The sequence below is a fragment of the Sparus aurata genome, chromosome 22 (genome assembly GCF_900880675.1).
Source record: "Sparus aurata chromosome 22, fSpaAur1.1, whole genome shotgun sequence".
In the NCBI taxonomy this organism is placed as follows: domain Eukaryota; kingdom Metazoa; phylum Chordata; class Actinopteri; order Spariformes; family Sparidae; genus Sparus; species Sparus aurata.
This window is the reverse complement of record NC_044208.1, coordinates 4,691,028-4,708,376: the sequence shown is the minus strand read 5'-3', so window position 1 is coordinate 4,708,376 and position 17,349 is coordinate 4,691,028. Positions and strand designations below refer to the sequence as shown.

The window sequence follows — 17,349 nt, the reverse complement described above, 5'->3', positions numbered from 1 at the left end:
GAACTACAGTATATAGGGAAGAAGCAGTCAGCTGGTCTTTAATGGAGTGGCCAGTCAAATCTCGAATCTATTGAATTGTTGTGGGAGCATCTTGACCATGGTAAAACTGCCTATCAAGCCAATCCTGTGGGAGCTGCTTTAGGAAGCATGGAGTGACATTTCTTCAGATACCTCAACAAATTGATAGCTGGAATGTCAAAGGGCTACAAGGTTGTAGCTGCTGCAAATGGAGGATTCTATGACAAATGCAAAGTCTGAAGGACACAAGTTTAATTCAAGTTAAAATCATTATTTCTAACCTCACCAGTGTTTTGACTTTATTTTGTATTTATTTATGAATTCATTTGATGACTTAAAGTGAGTTTTTTGGGCAGTAGTTTATGTAACCAAAATTCAACATCAACGATAGAGCAGACAACTTTGTGTGCACCACTGACACATAAACAGTTGTGTAAAAACAACACGTTTCCCCTCTCATGTATTAAAATATGAATATTAATAATAATATTATTATTAATAATAATACTAGTAATATGAAGAGAAACAAGAAAAATGCTATGCTTACATGGATGTTAAATTTTTTTTATTCATCAGAAATAAAAAAGTAAAAAGGAAAGTTTTGAACATGAGCTTGTACAAAAAAATGTGCCATTGAGGTTATAAAGAATTACAGTAAAGACCTTCTTATTTAAGAAATAATTAGTCTAAATCTTGGATAAACTATAGGTTTCTTTAGGAGGGTTCTGAAACTGTAATCAGTTTATATTCTCTTTACTTCTTGGGGATTTGGTCACAACCTTGGTGTGAGACATTTTCACGTCAAACAATGAGCAAGAAATTACAAATTACAGTAAAATAACAAAATGTTCACAATCATTGAAACAGAGTGAAAAGAGCGGTGACAATAATTCTTTCAATGGTTATGTCTTACAGAAAGAGAGTTTTTAATGTGTTTGGTCAGTGCTGGATAAGGGATAGTGATTGTGTGGACACAAGTGTTATGCTGCTGGACAGGCTCCAACGCTGACTGCTCCACTGACCAGAGCGGCTTTGCTAAAGCTCACTTGGATGTGATTGATGGTCAGGTTTCTCATGCAGCCCACGTAGGCCTTTCTGGGGGTGATGCTTTCTGGGAGGGAAAGATCTGAGTGAGAGAAGAGTACACCACATGATCACAAAGGTGTAGGGTTAGAAAAACAGGAGAACAACAGGAATGTGCTCCTGGCTGACCTGGAGTTCCACCAATGAATATTGGCTTCCTGGTATATGTGGAGTTGGGGTTCAGAGGTCCAACCACATGGTTGACCTCAGAGTCCACATCCAGCTGGACAACATTGGCATCCCGGATCACTGACATCAAGCAGGACAGAATGCATCAGATTAGAAAAAAAGCTCTACAGAATTTACAAGTTCTTAAAAAGTTAAGAGCTGTAAAATAAACTTTAAAAAACAACAACAGTGAAGCATTGCAATGATAACCTTATATTCCAGCCCTTGCAGAATATGCTCCTGCAAAGCTTTAGACCAGGATCTGTGAAAGGTCTCCATTTGGTTCAACTATTACAGCCCAGATTCCAAAATAAAATGTTATCAATTAACATTTCTGCAAACCACTGATGCGTTCTCATTTATATGTGTCATGTCATATTGAAATTTCAACAAAACATGTCATATCATGTTCACATTACATGTTTGTGAACCTGAAGAAATGCATTATAAGGAAATGTAAAGTTTTTACGAATCAGTGGTTTGCAGTGACCACCATGGCAAATGTTTATTCTGCCAATTGTGCATATGCAGATCCATTCAACACTGTGACCTGCTCAGACTGGAATCAGGTACTGAACACATTTAAAAATGTGATGTTAAGTTACCAACAAAAACATCATATCTGTATAACAAATCCAAGCCATGGCTTTTCAGTGTTATTCTTTTTCATTATTTCTTTTCACAGTTTTAAATCAGGAAAGCTCACCAGTGATTCTGTGCCAGTCGCCAGCACACACACCAGGTCTTGGTGACACCTTTGTGAAGTACTCATGAGAGCCATCGCTCACAAAGACAACCACCTGAAACACACACCAATACTGTATCAATACTTTCTGAACAGAAGATGCATGGTTGATTATCATAACTTGACCTGGAAGTGTATATCTTTCTGGATGAGTGTACCGATGACTTACCTCCCCTTGATGAATGTAGATAGTGAAATAGCCCTCTGCTGTCTGCACATGCAGTAGCACTCCAGATGCCACACGGGGGCGCACCTCCATCACCAGCTCAAACTTTAGCCCGAGCTCAAATGTTTCATCTGAAGGAGAGAAGGAGAGAGAGAGAGAGACTAGGTGAGTTCTGGGTACTTGATCCTCTCTGGACCTCACCTTTTTGTCATATTAATCAACCATTTTTCTCTTCCGTGTGTGCACATATGAAATAACTCATCTCACGCAACAGCTACAGCTGAGTACCGAAGTTCCTTGGGGTCTCCACCCTCCCAATCAAACCCTCTCCATGTTCACAAAATGGTAAAAGACCAGAGTGGCTTGTGAGATTTCCAAAGGGGAATCTCATGAGCCATGTAATATAACAGATGCACATGGTGTCACATTTGGGAAGAGAGACTGCACAAAAAGAACACTTTTCTTTCATACAATTGTACAATTCCATAGTTTTAGTTAGATGCTGGTGTAAAACAAGCCTGTCTCTTTTCTTTTTCATAAAAAAAACTAGTAGAATTGTACCTAGCACAACATATCCTCCTTCCTCTGAGAAGTATGTTCCCGCTTCAGAGAGTCCCTCGTAGCATGGAGTGACCCCAAAATTCCCTGCCATGGAGGACAGCCACTGCCCATCAAGCTGTAGGTTCTTTAAGCAGCCGGTTAAGCTGTATGCAGACCTTTTCTATATAGACACAAACATCACATGTTTAAAACTCAGTTTTAAGAAAGACACAGGGAAGTAGATATTTAAGTGGTGTAAAATATGAAAGACAAACAAAGCATTGTCTCTTTTACAAGAAGTTGAATTTATAAACATCAAACACATCCTACATGTAGCAGCATTTAGATTACTTTAGCAACAAAGCAACAGAACCGGTCAATCAGGAAACTCGGAGCCACTCAGTACTGTAACTGGCCTCCATCATCCTCTGACACTGTGTTTCTGTACTGTATTCCTTGATTCTTTGGCCCCTAGATAAACTCCACTCTGATAGCATCCTTCTTTTCATACATAACAGCACCACAAAAACTTAAAGCATACAAATGTATAAACATCCCTAAGTGCAGGATGAGGCATCAATACCCACAAAAGAACCTTTTTGTCATTGTTGGGCCTGAAACTGGTTTATAGATTTCATTGGAACTTTAACAATGGGTCAAAGGACTATTTGTAATATGGAAACAATTTATACCATTTGAAAGGAATCAGAAAATGCCTTTCTATTGAGTTTTAGGATTGTCACATTGTAGTTTCTGCTGTTTGTGGGAAGAGCAGTCAAAGCTCAGTGGAGCTGGACGTCTGCTGGTATGAACGTATATGTTCTGGAAGATCCCAAAAGTTTATAAATTAGAGAGTTTACTGTTTTTATTTCAGAGCTACAGACCTTTATTGAATATTCATACATTTCATGTTAATCCTGCTTTGTCTTTTATGTTATATATCTGCTGCATGAACTATAATGAAACAATACCTGAACATTCTTTAGGGCTCTTCCTGGAGGAACTCCTCCAACATAGATGGGACTGCTGACATGCCAAGAGGCGTTGCTTCCCTGAGCTCTGTCTTCTAGCACTGTGAGCCCATCAGTTATTAACCGCCCCATGCTCCCATCACGGATAAAAATAACCTGAGGGGAGAGGAGAAATTGTTGACACATAGCTAAACATGTATCCAGCCATGCACACAGATTGAAAGAACTTACATTGTGCCATGCACCGTCATTGTAATTCTCCTCGCTCTTGATTTTTACTCTTTGGTCTCCTTCATTGAAGGTGTATACAAGCTTCCCGTGGGCTAGGAAGAGAGCCATGAAGTTGTGCTCTTGGACATCAGATACATAAAAGATGAGGCCAAAGGATGAGTGTGTCTTCAGGGACAAGGAGAAGTGAGACCTGGGGGGTGGTAGGTGCATTTTGTCATATTTGCAGACAGAAAGGAACCTTGGAGGTACATGTGCAGATCAAGCTTTTAAGAAGACTTGACCTTGAGGTTACTTAAAAAGAGTTTGTTACTTTACATACCTCTCAGAAAGGGAGTCTGGAAGGTCAGTGTAGTGCTGCCTGCTGTTGGCAATGCCACCATAGTGGAATGCTTGGCGAGTTGCTCTAGGACTTGTAGAGAGGTAGCAGGGCTCAGTGTTCCCCTCTGATGGTTTCTGCTCATCACTCTTTGGTTCCATCAGGCCCAGTGGTAGGCCGGACCTCTCCCTGCTCACCTATAAAAAGGTGTTTATTGGATGTCAGGGTGACTAAGATCAATGCAACCAAAAGAAAAAAATAAAGATCCCAATAAAACCAGTGTTTTTACCTTGTGTGATTTGGCTTTCAAGGTGTGTTCTCTGTGCCTCGACAGCAGAGCAGCAGGGGGGCGCTGGACTGGACAGTCCTGCAGGGAGGTCTGGACCTTCTCTGTGTACCGCTGGAAGTCCTCTGGTTCAATGTCCCGGTCCTGTCTACAGATATACAGGTAGAAGGAGTGACAGGCAGAGAGCTGACTTTACGCTTTTAACACACCAACATGTCTCCATAGCAACAAACTCTATGTCCCTAACTAGTCGCTCACAGCTTTATTTTAAGTCTCTTCCCCACATTGAGGGAGATGGGACAGAGAGCTCTCAGTGTCAACTCCCTTGCAGTCTGAAGAGATATGAAGGGGATAATGTGGCCTGGTGTAACCTGTAGAACAAAGTAGTTTTCAACCGATCATACCTGTTGATGTAGGCATAGCTGATGCAGCCTGTGAAGTTCTTGAAGCTGCTGCTTGGAGACCCTCCATAGTAGAATTTCTTTACTGCAGAGCCTGATGAGGATCTCGTAGCTGATGATGGACGTTTCTTTTCCTGCTTGTCTTTGTCGTCAACTAACAGTGAATACCTAAGTTGAAAAGTTGAACCAGTCAGTTCTTTTATTCTAACAATTATTTTCCTAAGTCAGCAGTGCTTATAGTCAGCTTCTTTTCTAACCACCCAACTAGCGTATCACTATCACTATCAGACACGTCTCTCGTGTATCGGTTTGCTCTCTTGTGGACATGGACATTTTTGTGAGAAGGAGCAATCACATGTAATTCTTTTTCAGCCAATTTTGACCATCCTAACCTAGACCTACCCAACAAATGCTCAGCTGTACAGATAAGGAATAGGGCAAACATTTCTCAGATTTCTGACCTTTTTCCCCACACAGAATTCTAAATTTAAAGTCAGAATTTTTTCTTTCAGATATTTTTTTTTACTGCGGCTATCATCCTCTTATATACATATGTGTTGAGCAATTAAACAATCTTGTAATTACATTTTAAGATTGTTTAATTGCTCAACACACATGTTGGGATAACTATAATAACTATTCTATTAAACAGTAATTCTGCTCTCTCTTTAAGTGAAGTGACGTCTATCTAATGTGTTGCAGTTAAGAAGAAACACGATATTGCTAAAATCAAAACCCAACACAGGTGTGCACAAAAGTTGTCATAAGGACCCTGCAGCTGTGACGATGAAAACTTACTTCTGATTGTTCACTGAGGCCACTAAGAAATGTGTCCTTCCATCATTGTATTGCTTCTTGAGAGATTTAACTCGTGTGCCTCTGCAGTTCAGCACAACTGCTCCGTTCTCGAGGGAAATGCTGAACTCATCAGACTGAAGAGTAGAAAATTAGATTATAATTATTACTTAGTAGCACAGGAAAGTCAATGAGAGATTTCTTTACTCATATCAATGGTAAATTCTTGTCTTGACTTATGATAATTGTGAGTATTCTTGTTTTAACCCCAAATTCTTTAGGAAATTAAAACTGCACCAAAAACCAATCTTCCCACCTACCATTTGAAATTCAGCATTTTACCACTTTGTAAAATGTAACTATTTTCCATTAGCATCCAGACATAGATTGACACTTACCCCTTCACTGTGATAGAAAAGCAACCCACTGGGCTGCAGTGTTCTAAAGTTGAGTCCTCCCTCAAAGTTGTCGAAGGGTGACATCTTCGCTGTGGAACCCAGGTAGCTCTCTCCAGTGAAATAGGCTTCACGGGACATCTGTCACAACAAAAACACATCAGCTATTGTCTTTCATTCTCCAATAGGCTTACAGTTCAGTTCAAAGGAAATATCAATTGACTTTCGCAGAAGCTCAGAACGGCCACTTTTTTTCTCTCAGTTGAGAATCAAAGTTTGTGTGCAGATGGTTGTGAGACTGTGCGCCCTATTTAAATGGTCTGGTCTGAAGCACATAGTGCAAGTGCATTTGGGATGTGTCCAACTCCCTTTTGCTAGTTGAATGGCAGATAATCAGGGCACAAAGTATGGCACAGGGTGGCAACGCTTGTATGTAGACTATTCAGTAGTCATGGGTGTGTTAACATACATTAAACCAATCTGGGTGTCATCTCCCATTCCTTTGAAAAACCAGGAGCACTAGGACCTGGCACATTGCTTATAAAGAGTGACACTTGTCTACACTGAGGGACAAGGAGGAAGTCTCAGCTGAGTGGACCCTCTGGTCCCGCCTCCACCATTTCACAGTCATTTGTCCCATCAACTCAGTTTGACTCCAAACGAGAAAATACGCTGATATTAAATAGAAGAGGAGGAGTGCTGCTGCGCATCGATCTGTGTGAGAGTAAAGTGTGAATCTCAGTCTGTGGATCAGAGAGGACGGGTCAAAAAAAAACATAATTCTGTTTTTTTTTTGCCTAAATGTGCCATGACATTTGCTTTAGTGACATTACTGCACACATGGAAACATTTATGACTAAAAACAGCCTCTTTGACCATCTGTGTACGTGCAATTTGAACCCGTCTATGCACGAGCATCTTACTATCTGAATAACACTCTCTTCATACAGCAGGAAACACACTGCAGCCTTTGACTTTAGACCAGCTTTTTGTTAGTCTATGGCACAGTCGCTTTCTGCTACCTAAAGAAAGCAATCCACCATCAGTGTGTCTGAACAAACCTAATTTTGAGACCAACATGCCCAGTGACGCACAGATGGGCACAAGTGCATTTGCTTTTTACACAACATGGGCGCTGAAGTGAAAATTACACCTGCGTCATTCTGAAACTAACCAAAGTGGCACAATGACACTTGCGCTGCTCATTGTGCCACTTTGGTGTCACACAGAAGCCTATGTGTGCAATCTTCATCTCATTCAAATTTGGCACTGATCCCAAAGGACATATGCAGTTAAAGTCTGTAGTGGTGGAGGGAGCACTTACAAAGGACTCCTCAGGGCAGCCGCTGCTGATGCCAATTGTGCCAGGCTCCTCCAGCAAGTTGAAGTCTTTTTTCTGGAACTGGAAACCTTTCACACAACCTTTCAGGCCTGTGACAGCAGCCAGCTCAGGCCTGTGGTGATAAACATACTGTCAATATCTTATAGTGAAATTCTACATATGTATGTAAAATATATCCTTCTTGTGGTGTCAGTTGGGCTCTAAACCTATAGGAGTCACATATTTGCCTCAAATTATTACTGTCAAGGAAAGTAACTACGACTGCCAAACATGAACCAATGAGTTGAAATGAGTTGCTCAGTTGTTTTAATCCTCCTCTCGAAAAAGTGTTAGCACACACATCTGAATTTGGTGCATGAGGTCTGAAAAGACGTAAATAATGTCTTTTCAGATCAATATTGGGATCTCTGGGTTTTCTAGAGCCTTGGATAATGCCTGACTAGCTGTATGGAGCCATTTTATGTTTTTTGTTTTTTTTTTCAGTTGTTTTTTACTTTTTAAAACCAGTCCCCACCTTCTTCAGTTGTTTAGGACAATGCAACAACACTGTTTTGCTGTAAAGCTTAAGAAATGTTGTGTTGTGGACAACGAAACCTCATCGACTTTGGTTGATCAACTTTGTTGGTTGGTCTTCTTTTAGTAACAGAAAGGGTTAGGGCTAAAGACATTGCCCTTCTTTTTATTCATAAGGCATTTCTAGGTGTCCAGTCCACTTGTCATTGCAATTGCTCCCAAGGATTTCTGTCCCTTGATGTCCCACATATAGATATCGTGATTGATAAATTAGCTTTATAGTTTTTTCACATCAAACAAATGGAACATAGTACTGTTATTTATTTGTCTATATTCTGTATTCCATTGTTTTTATGGCTGGCTGTTTTACTCTTCTTTTTTTGTTTTTATTGACTGTATGAATGTGAATTCAGGGAATTATTGTAAAACATTTCTTTCCCTGAATAATGGTTGTTTTTGATAATGATCATGATGGTGATGATGATGATGATGACTTTCTATCAGCATGTGGGTGACTAGATAATGATTGAATTTTCCTTTTTTTTGTGAATGAAAGTGAATTCCAACATTTCTTTTTAAAAGCTGCAATTTGGGCCACTTGGGGGCAGAAGAACTTCACAACACATGTCAGCAAACATATCCAGCAGGGACAGAGCAACATCATTTGGAGTCATGTTTCTGGCCTTTCCTTTTGGGTGAAAACAACTTTCTGCTGCTGCTGGGAACAGAGTTGATGAGAACAGAATGGGAGGGTTGTAAAACAATTCAATGATCTTAAAAAGTCTAAAAAGTTCTGCAGAGCTGCAGAGTTTGGTAATAATTCTTTGTGGATTTGTCAGTGTTTTGGTCTACACATGAGAAACATGTTCCTGGAAACAGATCACTGTCGTGTTGAGTGTAATGCATCTGGTTTCTGGGGAGAAAAACTCACCTGGATTTAAGAATGCTTGAGGGAGCCCCACCTATGTAGATATCTGAGAAAGGTAGAGTGGTTTTTGGATTCTCCATCGATTTAACATGGCTCTTGTCCACCAGTAGGATAACCTTCTTTGACTGATGGTAGATCACTGATACCTGTGCAAACAACCCAACAATAACAGTTACAGTAACACATAACTCATTTACAAGTGCAAGTTGAAATTGTCTGACAAGCTAAATCAGAAGAAAGAATCTACCTCATGGTATCGTGCATCATTTATTTGCAGCTTTGGTAAGTTCTCCTCCAAAAGTTGAGGCCCACTGCTGAAGCCAAAGTCGTACATTAAGCGCAGGAAGCCATTCCTTAACTCTAAAAGGAAATATTTATCCTGAAAAGTAGAGGTCAAAATACATTAAGATTCATCTGTGAGACTTCAGCTAAACTGAGCAAAGAAAGATAAATATATGTTTCTTTCTACACTGTATCAGTTGTTACTAGAAAATGCATTTCCTGCTAGAACTGCAGTGTGAACTCGGAAATGCAATTACTGGAAATGCAGAAATTCCCTAACACTGCCTTACCAAAAGTCAGCATTCAAAACAGTAACCTTGCAGTTCAGTGCATAGGCATGAGTTGTATGCTCAAACTTCTTGGCAACTATGTCAGACAGCAATGTGTATGTGTATGCCAACATGTGTAAATAAAAGTAAAATAAAAACCATAAATCTTGAGGGATTTGGAATGTCTTTTCAAATGTTTTGGCCCATTTGACTGCTATATTGTGATAGCAAAGAGCCAAAAGGTGGAGTAAAAACCTAGGCCACTGTTGCAAGAACACAGCCTCTACACAAGGGGCACACACTTTGCCAATTGAGATACTGCGGCACTATAGAAATGTGGTGTACTTCAACATTTAGTATCTGATATTAAATATTATTAGATAAACTGATATTACGATGGGGAGGATGAGGAGTGCTGCTGCGCGTCCCTCTGTGTATGTGCAGGTCTCAGTCCGTGGATCATAAATAACAGGTGGGATGAGATGGGTGAAATATGTCCTTAATTAGGAAAATATTGAAGACATTATGTGCAGCGATCCTCCAGCGGCAGAAAGGATGTGTGTATCTGTCAACATTTGCGTGCGAGGAACAGTTTTGTTGATTAAATGTGCCACAAAATTTGTTACAGTACATGATTGCCAGTGTAGAAGCATCTAATTGTTTGAATGATGCTTTCTTTAAATATCAGGAAATGGACTGTTCGTCTATGGCACTGTCACCTTCTGCTGCCTCAAGATAGCAATCCGTCATCAGTGCGCCGTGGCAATCCATCTCATTATTTATGGGATCTTATGATTTGTAACAAACTGTAAGGCCCTTTGATAGACATTATTATTATTATTATTGTTATTATGAAAGCCACCATATGACGCATTAGCTAGGACGGTAGCAACAGTGGTAAGTGAATATATCTACTAGTCTGAGGGTTGTGGGTTCAAATTTAGATGTGGACATGTGGTATTTTATTTTAAAAATGTTTTTTTTTTCTGAGATTGTGCTAAGATTAAGAACTAAGAAATACTTGAATCAAGAATGTGTTGCTTATATTTTATGTATTTCACTTGTAATTGTCCTGAATCAAGTCTTGATTCAAGTAATAGCTACTTAACTGTGGGTTCTTTAAGACCAGATATTTTTACTTGGCAGGTGAAATTTTTGGGTCTATTGGTAGATCATTTTTCTTATTTTCAGGAATATGTTCCTAATTTCACGGCTTAGTTAACTTTATAGTGTATACATTTTAAAAAAAACAGCATATGTGGGCATTTTTATGTAGATCATCTCAATTAAGTACACTGAGGTCAAATATTGTCAAATAAGTGGGTCACAGTGACACTCCATCTACCAATGGTCAATTCTCTTTTCTTCTCTGTAGGAAAAGTCAACTGGAGCTGTCCGACTTGTTCTTATGTCAGTGCAAAATGTGTCTTTTGTAGTCTTTAGACTTACCCCATTGACCATGAGGAAAAGGACACCGCTGTTTGCGACAGTTCGCACTGCAATATCAAATCTTGTTACGACACCAAACTTGCCCCTCCTCTCAATGTTATTGATGAGAGCGTAGCCTGTTCCATCAAACAGGTAGCTAGCAACACGACTCTGGGAAAAAGCCAACTTGTACCTGAGGCCAGAGGAAGAAACATCATTTAACACTTAAAACATTCTGAAATTGTCTGTTTTTCGAACAATACATTCGTGTGCATCTCTTATACCGTAACACAACAATAAAAAGTCAAATGAGAGGGCTGAATTAGCCAGAAGTTCCAGGTTTGCTGAGTATCAGTGGGTCGTTTTAGTCATTTGATGTGCCTGTTCAACAATGAATATTTGTTTAGAAACCACTCATTAAGCAACTGTTTAATGTAATCCTGCAACTGATGTTCATAATACTTTGCAACTAGTTGATACTGTAAATACTGTGCATTTCATCTTTAGATACTTATAAAGTTGTTGCTGATGTTTATACATTGTCTGTTAACAGTCAAATAACTATCAACTAAAGTTATTAATGGTGCTTGTAAAATGTTATTTTTGTGCATGGTGTATTAATAATTACATAATTTATATTGTGCTCACATTCTGCAAATTTTGTATAAAGTTTATCAATTTATATCACCAGAGGCTAACTCTCTGATCTGCTGTGTGCATGCCATTCAAGATGAATTGAAGGGAGCAAAGACCATACAGAAAGTGACAGGTGGGGGGCTAGTAGGGGCCCAACAGCAATTATTTGCCCTAGAGCCCTTCATTTCAATTGGTTAATTCGGCCATGCAAATCTGTACCTGGGGCACGGCGTTGATGTAATGACATCGATTTTTTTAGTCTGTTTGAAATTGTACAGACTGATAACATCGTTGTTCAGCAAACCCAACTCGATGCAGCCCACAAAAGGAGCAAGACTCAGTGGAGGTGGAAGCTGTGTAATTAAACAAAAACAAACATGTCATCATTTAGGAAGAACAGGATGATTTTATAAGTATTCATTTGTATCAAGGAATGTTTGGAAAAAGCCATTACCCTGACATCTGGTGGGACACCACCAACAAAGAACACTATATCCTTTGGGTCGATGTCAAACAGTGAGTCAGTGCCTGGAGCCTCTCCCTTCTGAATAAACTTCTGCTCGTCTGTAGAGCTCTGACTGGGGATGGTCAGGAAGACTTTTCCATGTCTGCCCAGTCTGCAAGCAAAGAGCACAATGGAGATTTCTTTTAAATGGTGGCAACAAGATTGTGACGATAATACAGTCTGCTATTTCACATTAAATGTTCAACATCAGATCAACTGTGAGTGCATGTGAGCATGTGTGCTCAGTCAGCTGGGAGCACAGTCCATCTGTTGAGTGTTACAGCTTGATTCAGAATGCTGTGGTGGAGACCGGTCTCTTTGAAGATGTGAGCCCAACAGTTTCTGACTTCCTGTAGTTTGACCAGCGTGTCCCACTTGTCCATTTCTTTTCCCTGCCACCGGAGGGGAGGCCAGGAGCAGCCTTAAAATCCAAGATGGACTAGCAATACTCTTATCAAAACTCTCTTCCTCCCTTTGGCAGTCTAGCAGGATAGTCAAAAGATGCCATAGACAGTGACCGTCTCAAAATGTTGCTTTAATCCAAAACTTGCGCTTTCTTCTCCAAAGCTGATGAGTTTATTTCTGACATAGGCTGTACATGTTTCAGCAGTAAAGCCCAAAAAACAACAATGTAACACAATTTGAGCAAATGGCCGCTGCATCAATCTGCATCTACTGTGAGATCAGATAATTCACATAATTATTACTATAATCAGTGCTGCCAAACTACTACATAAAGCTATGTGTTCCATTACGGTTTGTCCTCAGAAATGTTACCAAAGAGTAGGAAGAAGAATTTAACACCAAAAAACTACAGGTAGAACTGTTGGACAGCGTTGCTATAGATGTGTTATCAGAGCAGCACTGTGCTGTGACAGAAATAGGAAAAGGAATTATTTGGTATGAAGCTACGATAAAGCAAAGTGGCCTGGGATTAAAAAGGGGTTGGAGAAGGGGAATGTGATGAACGAGATAGGCTAGAGAATAATAGTGGGTGATATTCCCTTATGGAAAGTAACCTGAAAAGATGCCCCGAGGAAGCAAAAAAATGTATATCTATAGCAGATACACAATGGAACAATCAAAATCATAGCCCTGCAAAAAAAGAAGACAAAGGGAAAGACTAAACAAACAAAGAAGAAGAAAAAAACTTCAGTTTTAAGTAAATTGGCAAGCCATGATGATAATGATATGGTTTGACATTATAGATTAAAGGTGCTCTGTGGAGTTTATTTGAAACAGTCAAAAGTTATGTCTTCATTCAGTATTACTCACCAAAACGTATTGTGTCTGTCCTTGAGCTCTAACAAACACATTGGCATTCTTCTTCTCCACTGCCTTTCATGATCATTGCTACGTCAGCACTACTGTTGATCTTTTTTATTTTATCTTATATTTCTATTGTAGTTGATTGCAATTACACATTAAATTTCACATTCATTCAACTTATAATTGTTTGAAAAAATAATTTGACAAGCTTTATTAACCACTTAAATTTGCCTCTTGAACAAATCTGCTTGTTGCAGTGATTCTTGAAGACGACCTAAAGTTTAATTTAATTAGTTCTAAATTGAATTACCTCTCTACTTTAATGTAGTTGAAGACTGCCGGCCACTGGCTGACAGGCTTTGAACTCAGGGCGATTTCAACATCTTCACCGCCGAGGTTGTACACATACACCAGGTTGTCGTTCTTGATGGCAAGTCCAATGTAGTCTTTTCTACCCTGTAAGCAAAAACAGCAGAAAAACCTGATCATATGTTGCATCATGGTGAGTTCCTACCTTGTTCATTTTCCCATAATGGCCTTTTTTCTATGATTTTACAATGCTTCACCACTGCTGCATGAATTACCAACAGGGAGATGATATTATTTTATGTGAATTCACCTTAAGGATCGAGGACACCAACATCCTTCATTTTTGACATCTAATCTTCTACTTGTAAGCTGCTGGAAATCCAATTTCCTTGCGGGAGTCATCCCAAAAGGATCAATAAAGAGAAGTCTAAGTCTAAGTCTAATAGTGCACATGCTAAGGCCATTAGACAATGAGAAACAAAGGCAAATGCCACTGCATTAATTACAATGGCAGTGAAATCACTAGGTGAAGTGTCATTAAAGAGACAGATGCAAAAGCTTTTTTACTTGATGTAATGGCTTCCATCTATATTCACTCTGAATTCTTCCTGGTAGGCATTTGCTTTAAAGTAACTCATTAACCAAACATCAAACCAACAAATTTGGTTTTCCTAAGATTTCTTACACTTCTGTCTCCCAGATATAAGATGAAACGGTCCTCTATTGGATCCTTGTCAGGGTCCACCCTCATGAACAAGCTGATGGATGTCACTGTCTTCAGTTCTTCCAGGTTGCTGTGAGGGTGAACCTCCACTGAGGACTGACCGTTGAACTTCATGGACACTTGGACCTGGGGTAGAAAGCGAACAAGAATGACTTAAGTATGTAAGATTGTAAGAATGACCATTTGTAAGAAAAGTTGATTTTTGAGTGTCATTCCCAACTCGTGAAAAAACGATGCTCTGGGTTTTCCAGCTTGTCAAAAACTGATGCATTGGGATGCGTCCTACAATCCCAATGCCAAAAGTAAATTTTTGAGTCTCATTACTCACTGGAACTCAAAGTGTAATGCTAGCTAGCCAGAGTCAATGGATGACTAGTAATCTTAAGACATGCAATAAAAACATTTTTTTGGTCTTGCATGAATTCTTGATGTTTAGTAAGTGGTAAACATGTCTAAAAGCGAGCCAGATTTGACTTCCTGAAATCAGCCATATTGTAAGCAGGTTCAAAGGGATGAACTAACTTTTTTGGCCACACTCCTGGCCTGGGCTATCAGCTCTCTGATCCTCATGATGTTGGTAGTCACATTGTTGACAGGCTTCTTCTCCTCAACTACCTTCAGCTTATCCAACAGCTCAGGAACAAGCACATTCAGGTTGTCAACTGTAAATTACATTGAATAAGAGGAAATAAGAATTTATACTGGATGATATATACAAGGAAACTGGAAAGTGAGAACATGCATGACATTTATCACAGGCTTAATACATGTTTGTTATGGTAGCTACTTAAAATATCCAAGATGTACATATGTGTTGCAGAGCACACTGCAGTGGTTAATATACCTGCTTCCCCAGCAGACAAGATGGCCTGTTCATAAGCAGCTGTAGAGTATTCATTGTTTCTCATGTTGTTGGCCCACTCCTCCACCTTACTGGTGATGGGGGAGATGTTTTGAAGTACCTCTGCTGAGCGGTTTAGAGTTCCCTCAGCCACATTTAGGGTGAACTCTAGTCGCTGCGGTGTCCTGTCTAAAATTGTGTGCAGAGGATGAGAAAGACAAAATTCTGATATATGAAAGATAACGCTGTAAACAGATTGGGCAATGTTTAGCTGGTTAGCATGCTAACTTTAGTAGACATGTCTGCAACACAGTTCATGGATCTCTTTAACATAATGGCAATAATGTTGTTTCCTGTGATAAATAGTAAATTGAGCTTTTCATGTCTACTGACCGCTCAAAGCACTTTTCAGCACATGTCACATTCACCCATTCACTCACACATTTATACACTGAATGCAGAGGCTGCCATGCAGGGTGCCAACCTGTTCATCAGAGGCAAGTTTGGGTTCAGTATCTTGCTCAAGAATACTTCAACATGCAGCTTTAAGTTAAAATTCTGGCCATATCTTACTAGTTATATTAAAAGAGCACTCTGACATGTCTGGAACTATGCTTGTTAATGGGACACTGCCAGCAATACATTAGCATAGCTAGAAGTATGTGAGAAAATCCTTTAATGTCAACATTAAAAGAACAGGATGCACTTGACAGAGGAAATTACTAGCAAGCTCCATCGAGCTATCTGTTTCATTTTAATTCTATTTTTTGTGCTAAGCTAGGCTAAACACAGTGCCGACCTCCCTCTGCACTAACACACAGATGTGATTATTTCTTTTTAGATATTCACATTTGTCTCTGGGTTTGGCGGCAAATGTTACACCGTAACTTTATATTAACTACATATTGTCTTACCTCTGTGAATTCCATTAATGCTCTCCACTATTTCAGCAAGTTTGTTGGTATTTTTATCCATGGTCTCCTTGGTCTCCTCAATGTATTTCAACTTGTCCTCCACCTCAGTTTCTATCTCTGACACACAGAAATACAGTAACCATCAAAGGGACATCCAATATAATATAATATATTTGACAGATATGTCTTTCAATGGAATCCCCGTACCAATTTGATCTGAGCGCAGTGAAACAGACTCTTTAAAAACATTGTTGCTCCGTGTCAGCAGATGCCCAAGCTGCACATTGATTCCAGTGATGGCCTAAAACACAGAGCACATAACAAAGTTATAGACATGTTATACAGTGTATGCGTGCTGTGTATTTCAGACATTTTACATACATCTTCAGCTCTTTGGGATAAGTTGAGGGTGGTGAGCGAGGTGATATTGGCATCATCGATGTATTTCACAATGTTGTTGTAGACGTTGGCAGCACTTATGGCTCTCTGCACAAAGCCATTGGCATCACTCTCTCTCAGATCCCTGGAGGAGAAAGGATGATGGATGTTACAGTCTAATGTGAGCGCTGTGATATTGTGCATACTACAAGAATCCCCAGTGCTCATTGAACTAATATTGAATTCAAGCTGCACTTTTATTTTTATATCGACAACTGATCAAATTACAGTAATGATTAAAGGTTTGTTCATAGTCACAAACCTACAGAGAATTATCATGTGAGTATTCAGGTCACCTTGGCATCAAACAAACAAGCACTTGTGTGCGTGTGTGTGTGTGTGTGTGTGTGTGTGTGTGTGTTTGAGTGAGAGAGAGAGAGGCAGATGGTAGGCATGAGCTTGTGGAGCTCAAGAGATGGTGGATGTGGACACGTCAGTGTATACATTGTGCCAGGGGGCTGGTCAGTAGGTGACCATTGGACTTAAGTGAGACAGTAGCCCTTTTCACACATTCTCTCCGCAGCAAAGGCTCGCTAATTCTCCACATTTGTTTGTTCACACAGAACCAAGCAGCTCTGGCCTGAAAGCCACACCACAGTGTGTCAATTTATACAGCATGCCAGCACTGCAGATCTAAAAGAGGTTTGACGGAACATGTCATGATGTTCACGTCTGTGTGGTTTCCCCGGTGTCCTCCTGTTAAACAGGAGGTTTATCATCAAATGGATGCATTTATAATGTGTTGACGATTGAGATCGTTACCCACCATGCATCCTGGAAAGTGGCTAAGTTACGTTCCTGCTCTTAATAACATAATTGCCAGCAGTAAACAGGAC

At 39.7% G+C, this 17,349-nt stretch overlaps 1 protein-coding gene across 2 annotated transcripts in view; it reads right to left on the bottom strand.

Moving 5' to 3' along the window:
- Positions 1-561: 561 nt before the first annotated feature.
- lama4 (laminin, alpha 4) overlaps positions 562-17,349 on the bottom strand; it is a 39,604-nt gene continuing 22,816 nt past the window's right edge. Inside the window, exons 16-40 of one of the 2 annotated variants that reach the window (XM_030405786.1) lie at positions 16,457-16,598; positions 16,283-16,376; positions 16,076-16,192; positions 15,165-15,350; positions 14,843-14,982; positions 14,282-14,446; positions 13,598-13,743; positions 11,968-12,130; positions 11,733-11,866; positions 10,899-11,070; positions 9,146-9,277; positions 8,902-9,044; positions 7,440-7,569; positions 6,119-6,256; positions 5,724-5,857; positions 4,929-5,093; positions 4,528-4,672; positions 4,242-4,435; positions 3,923-4,112; positions 3,692-3,847; positions 2,742-2,901; positions 2,184-2,311; positions 1,976-2,069; positions 1,231-1,350; positions 562-1,129 (exon numbers count right to left, since the gene is read on the bottom strand). In XM_030405786.1, coding sequence (XP_030261646.1) covers positions 999-1,129; positions 1,231-1,350; positions 1,976-2,069; positions 2,184-2,311; positions 2,742-2,901; positions 3,692-3,847; positions 3,923-4,112; positions 4,242-4,435; positions 4,528-4,672; positions 4,929-5,093; positions 5,724-5,857; positions 6,119-6,256; positions 7,440-7,569; positions 8,902-9,044; positions 9,146-9,277; positions 10,899-11,070; positions 11,733-11,866; positions 11,968-12,130; positions 13,598-13,743; positions 14,282-14,446; positions 14,843-14,982; positions 15,165-15,350; positions 16,076-16,192; positions 16,283-16,376; positions 16,457-16,598 — 3,619 coding nt within the window. In that variant the 3' untranslated portion in view covers positions 562-998. Of the gene's footprint in view, positions 1,145-1,230; positions 1,351-1,975; positions 2,070-2,183; positions 2,312-2,741; positions 2,902-3,691; positions 3,848-3,922; positions 4,113-4,241; positions 4,436-4,527; positions 4,673-4,928; positions 5,094-5,723; positions 5,858-6,118; positions 6,257-7,439; positions 7,570-8,901; positions 9,045-9,145; positions 9,278-10,898; positions 11,071-11,732; positions 11,867-11,967; positions 12,131-13,597; positions 13,744-14,281; positions 14,447-14,842; positions 14,983-15,164; positions 15,351-16,075; positions 16,193-16,282; positions 16,377-16,456; positions 16,599-17,349 lie in introns of both variants that reach the window. The other variant, XM_030405785.1, reaches the window with a different exon arrangement.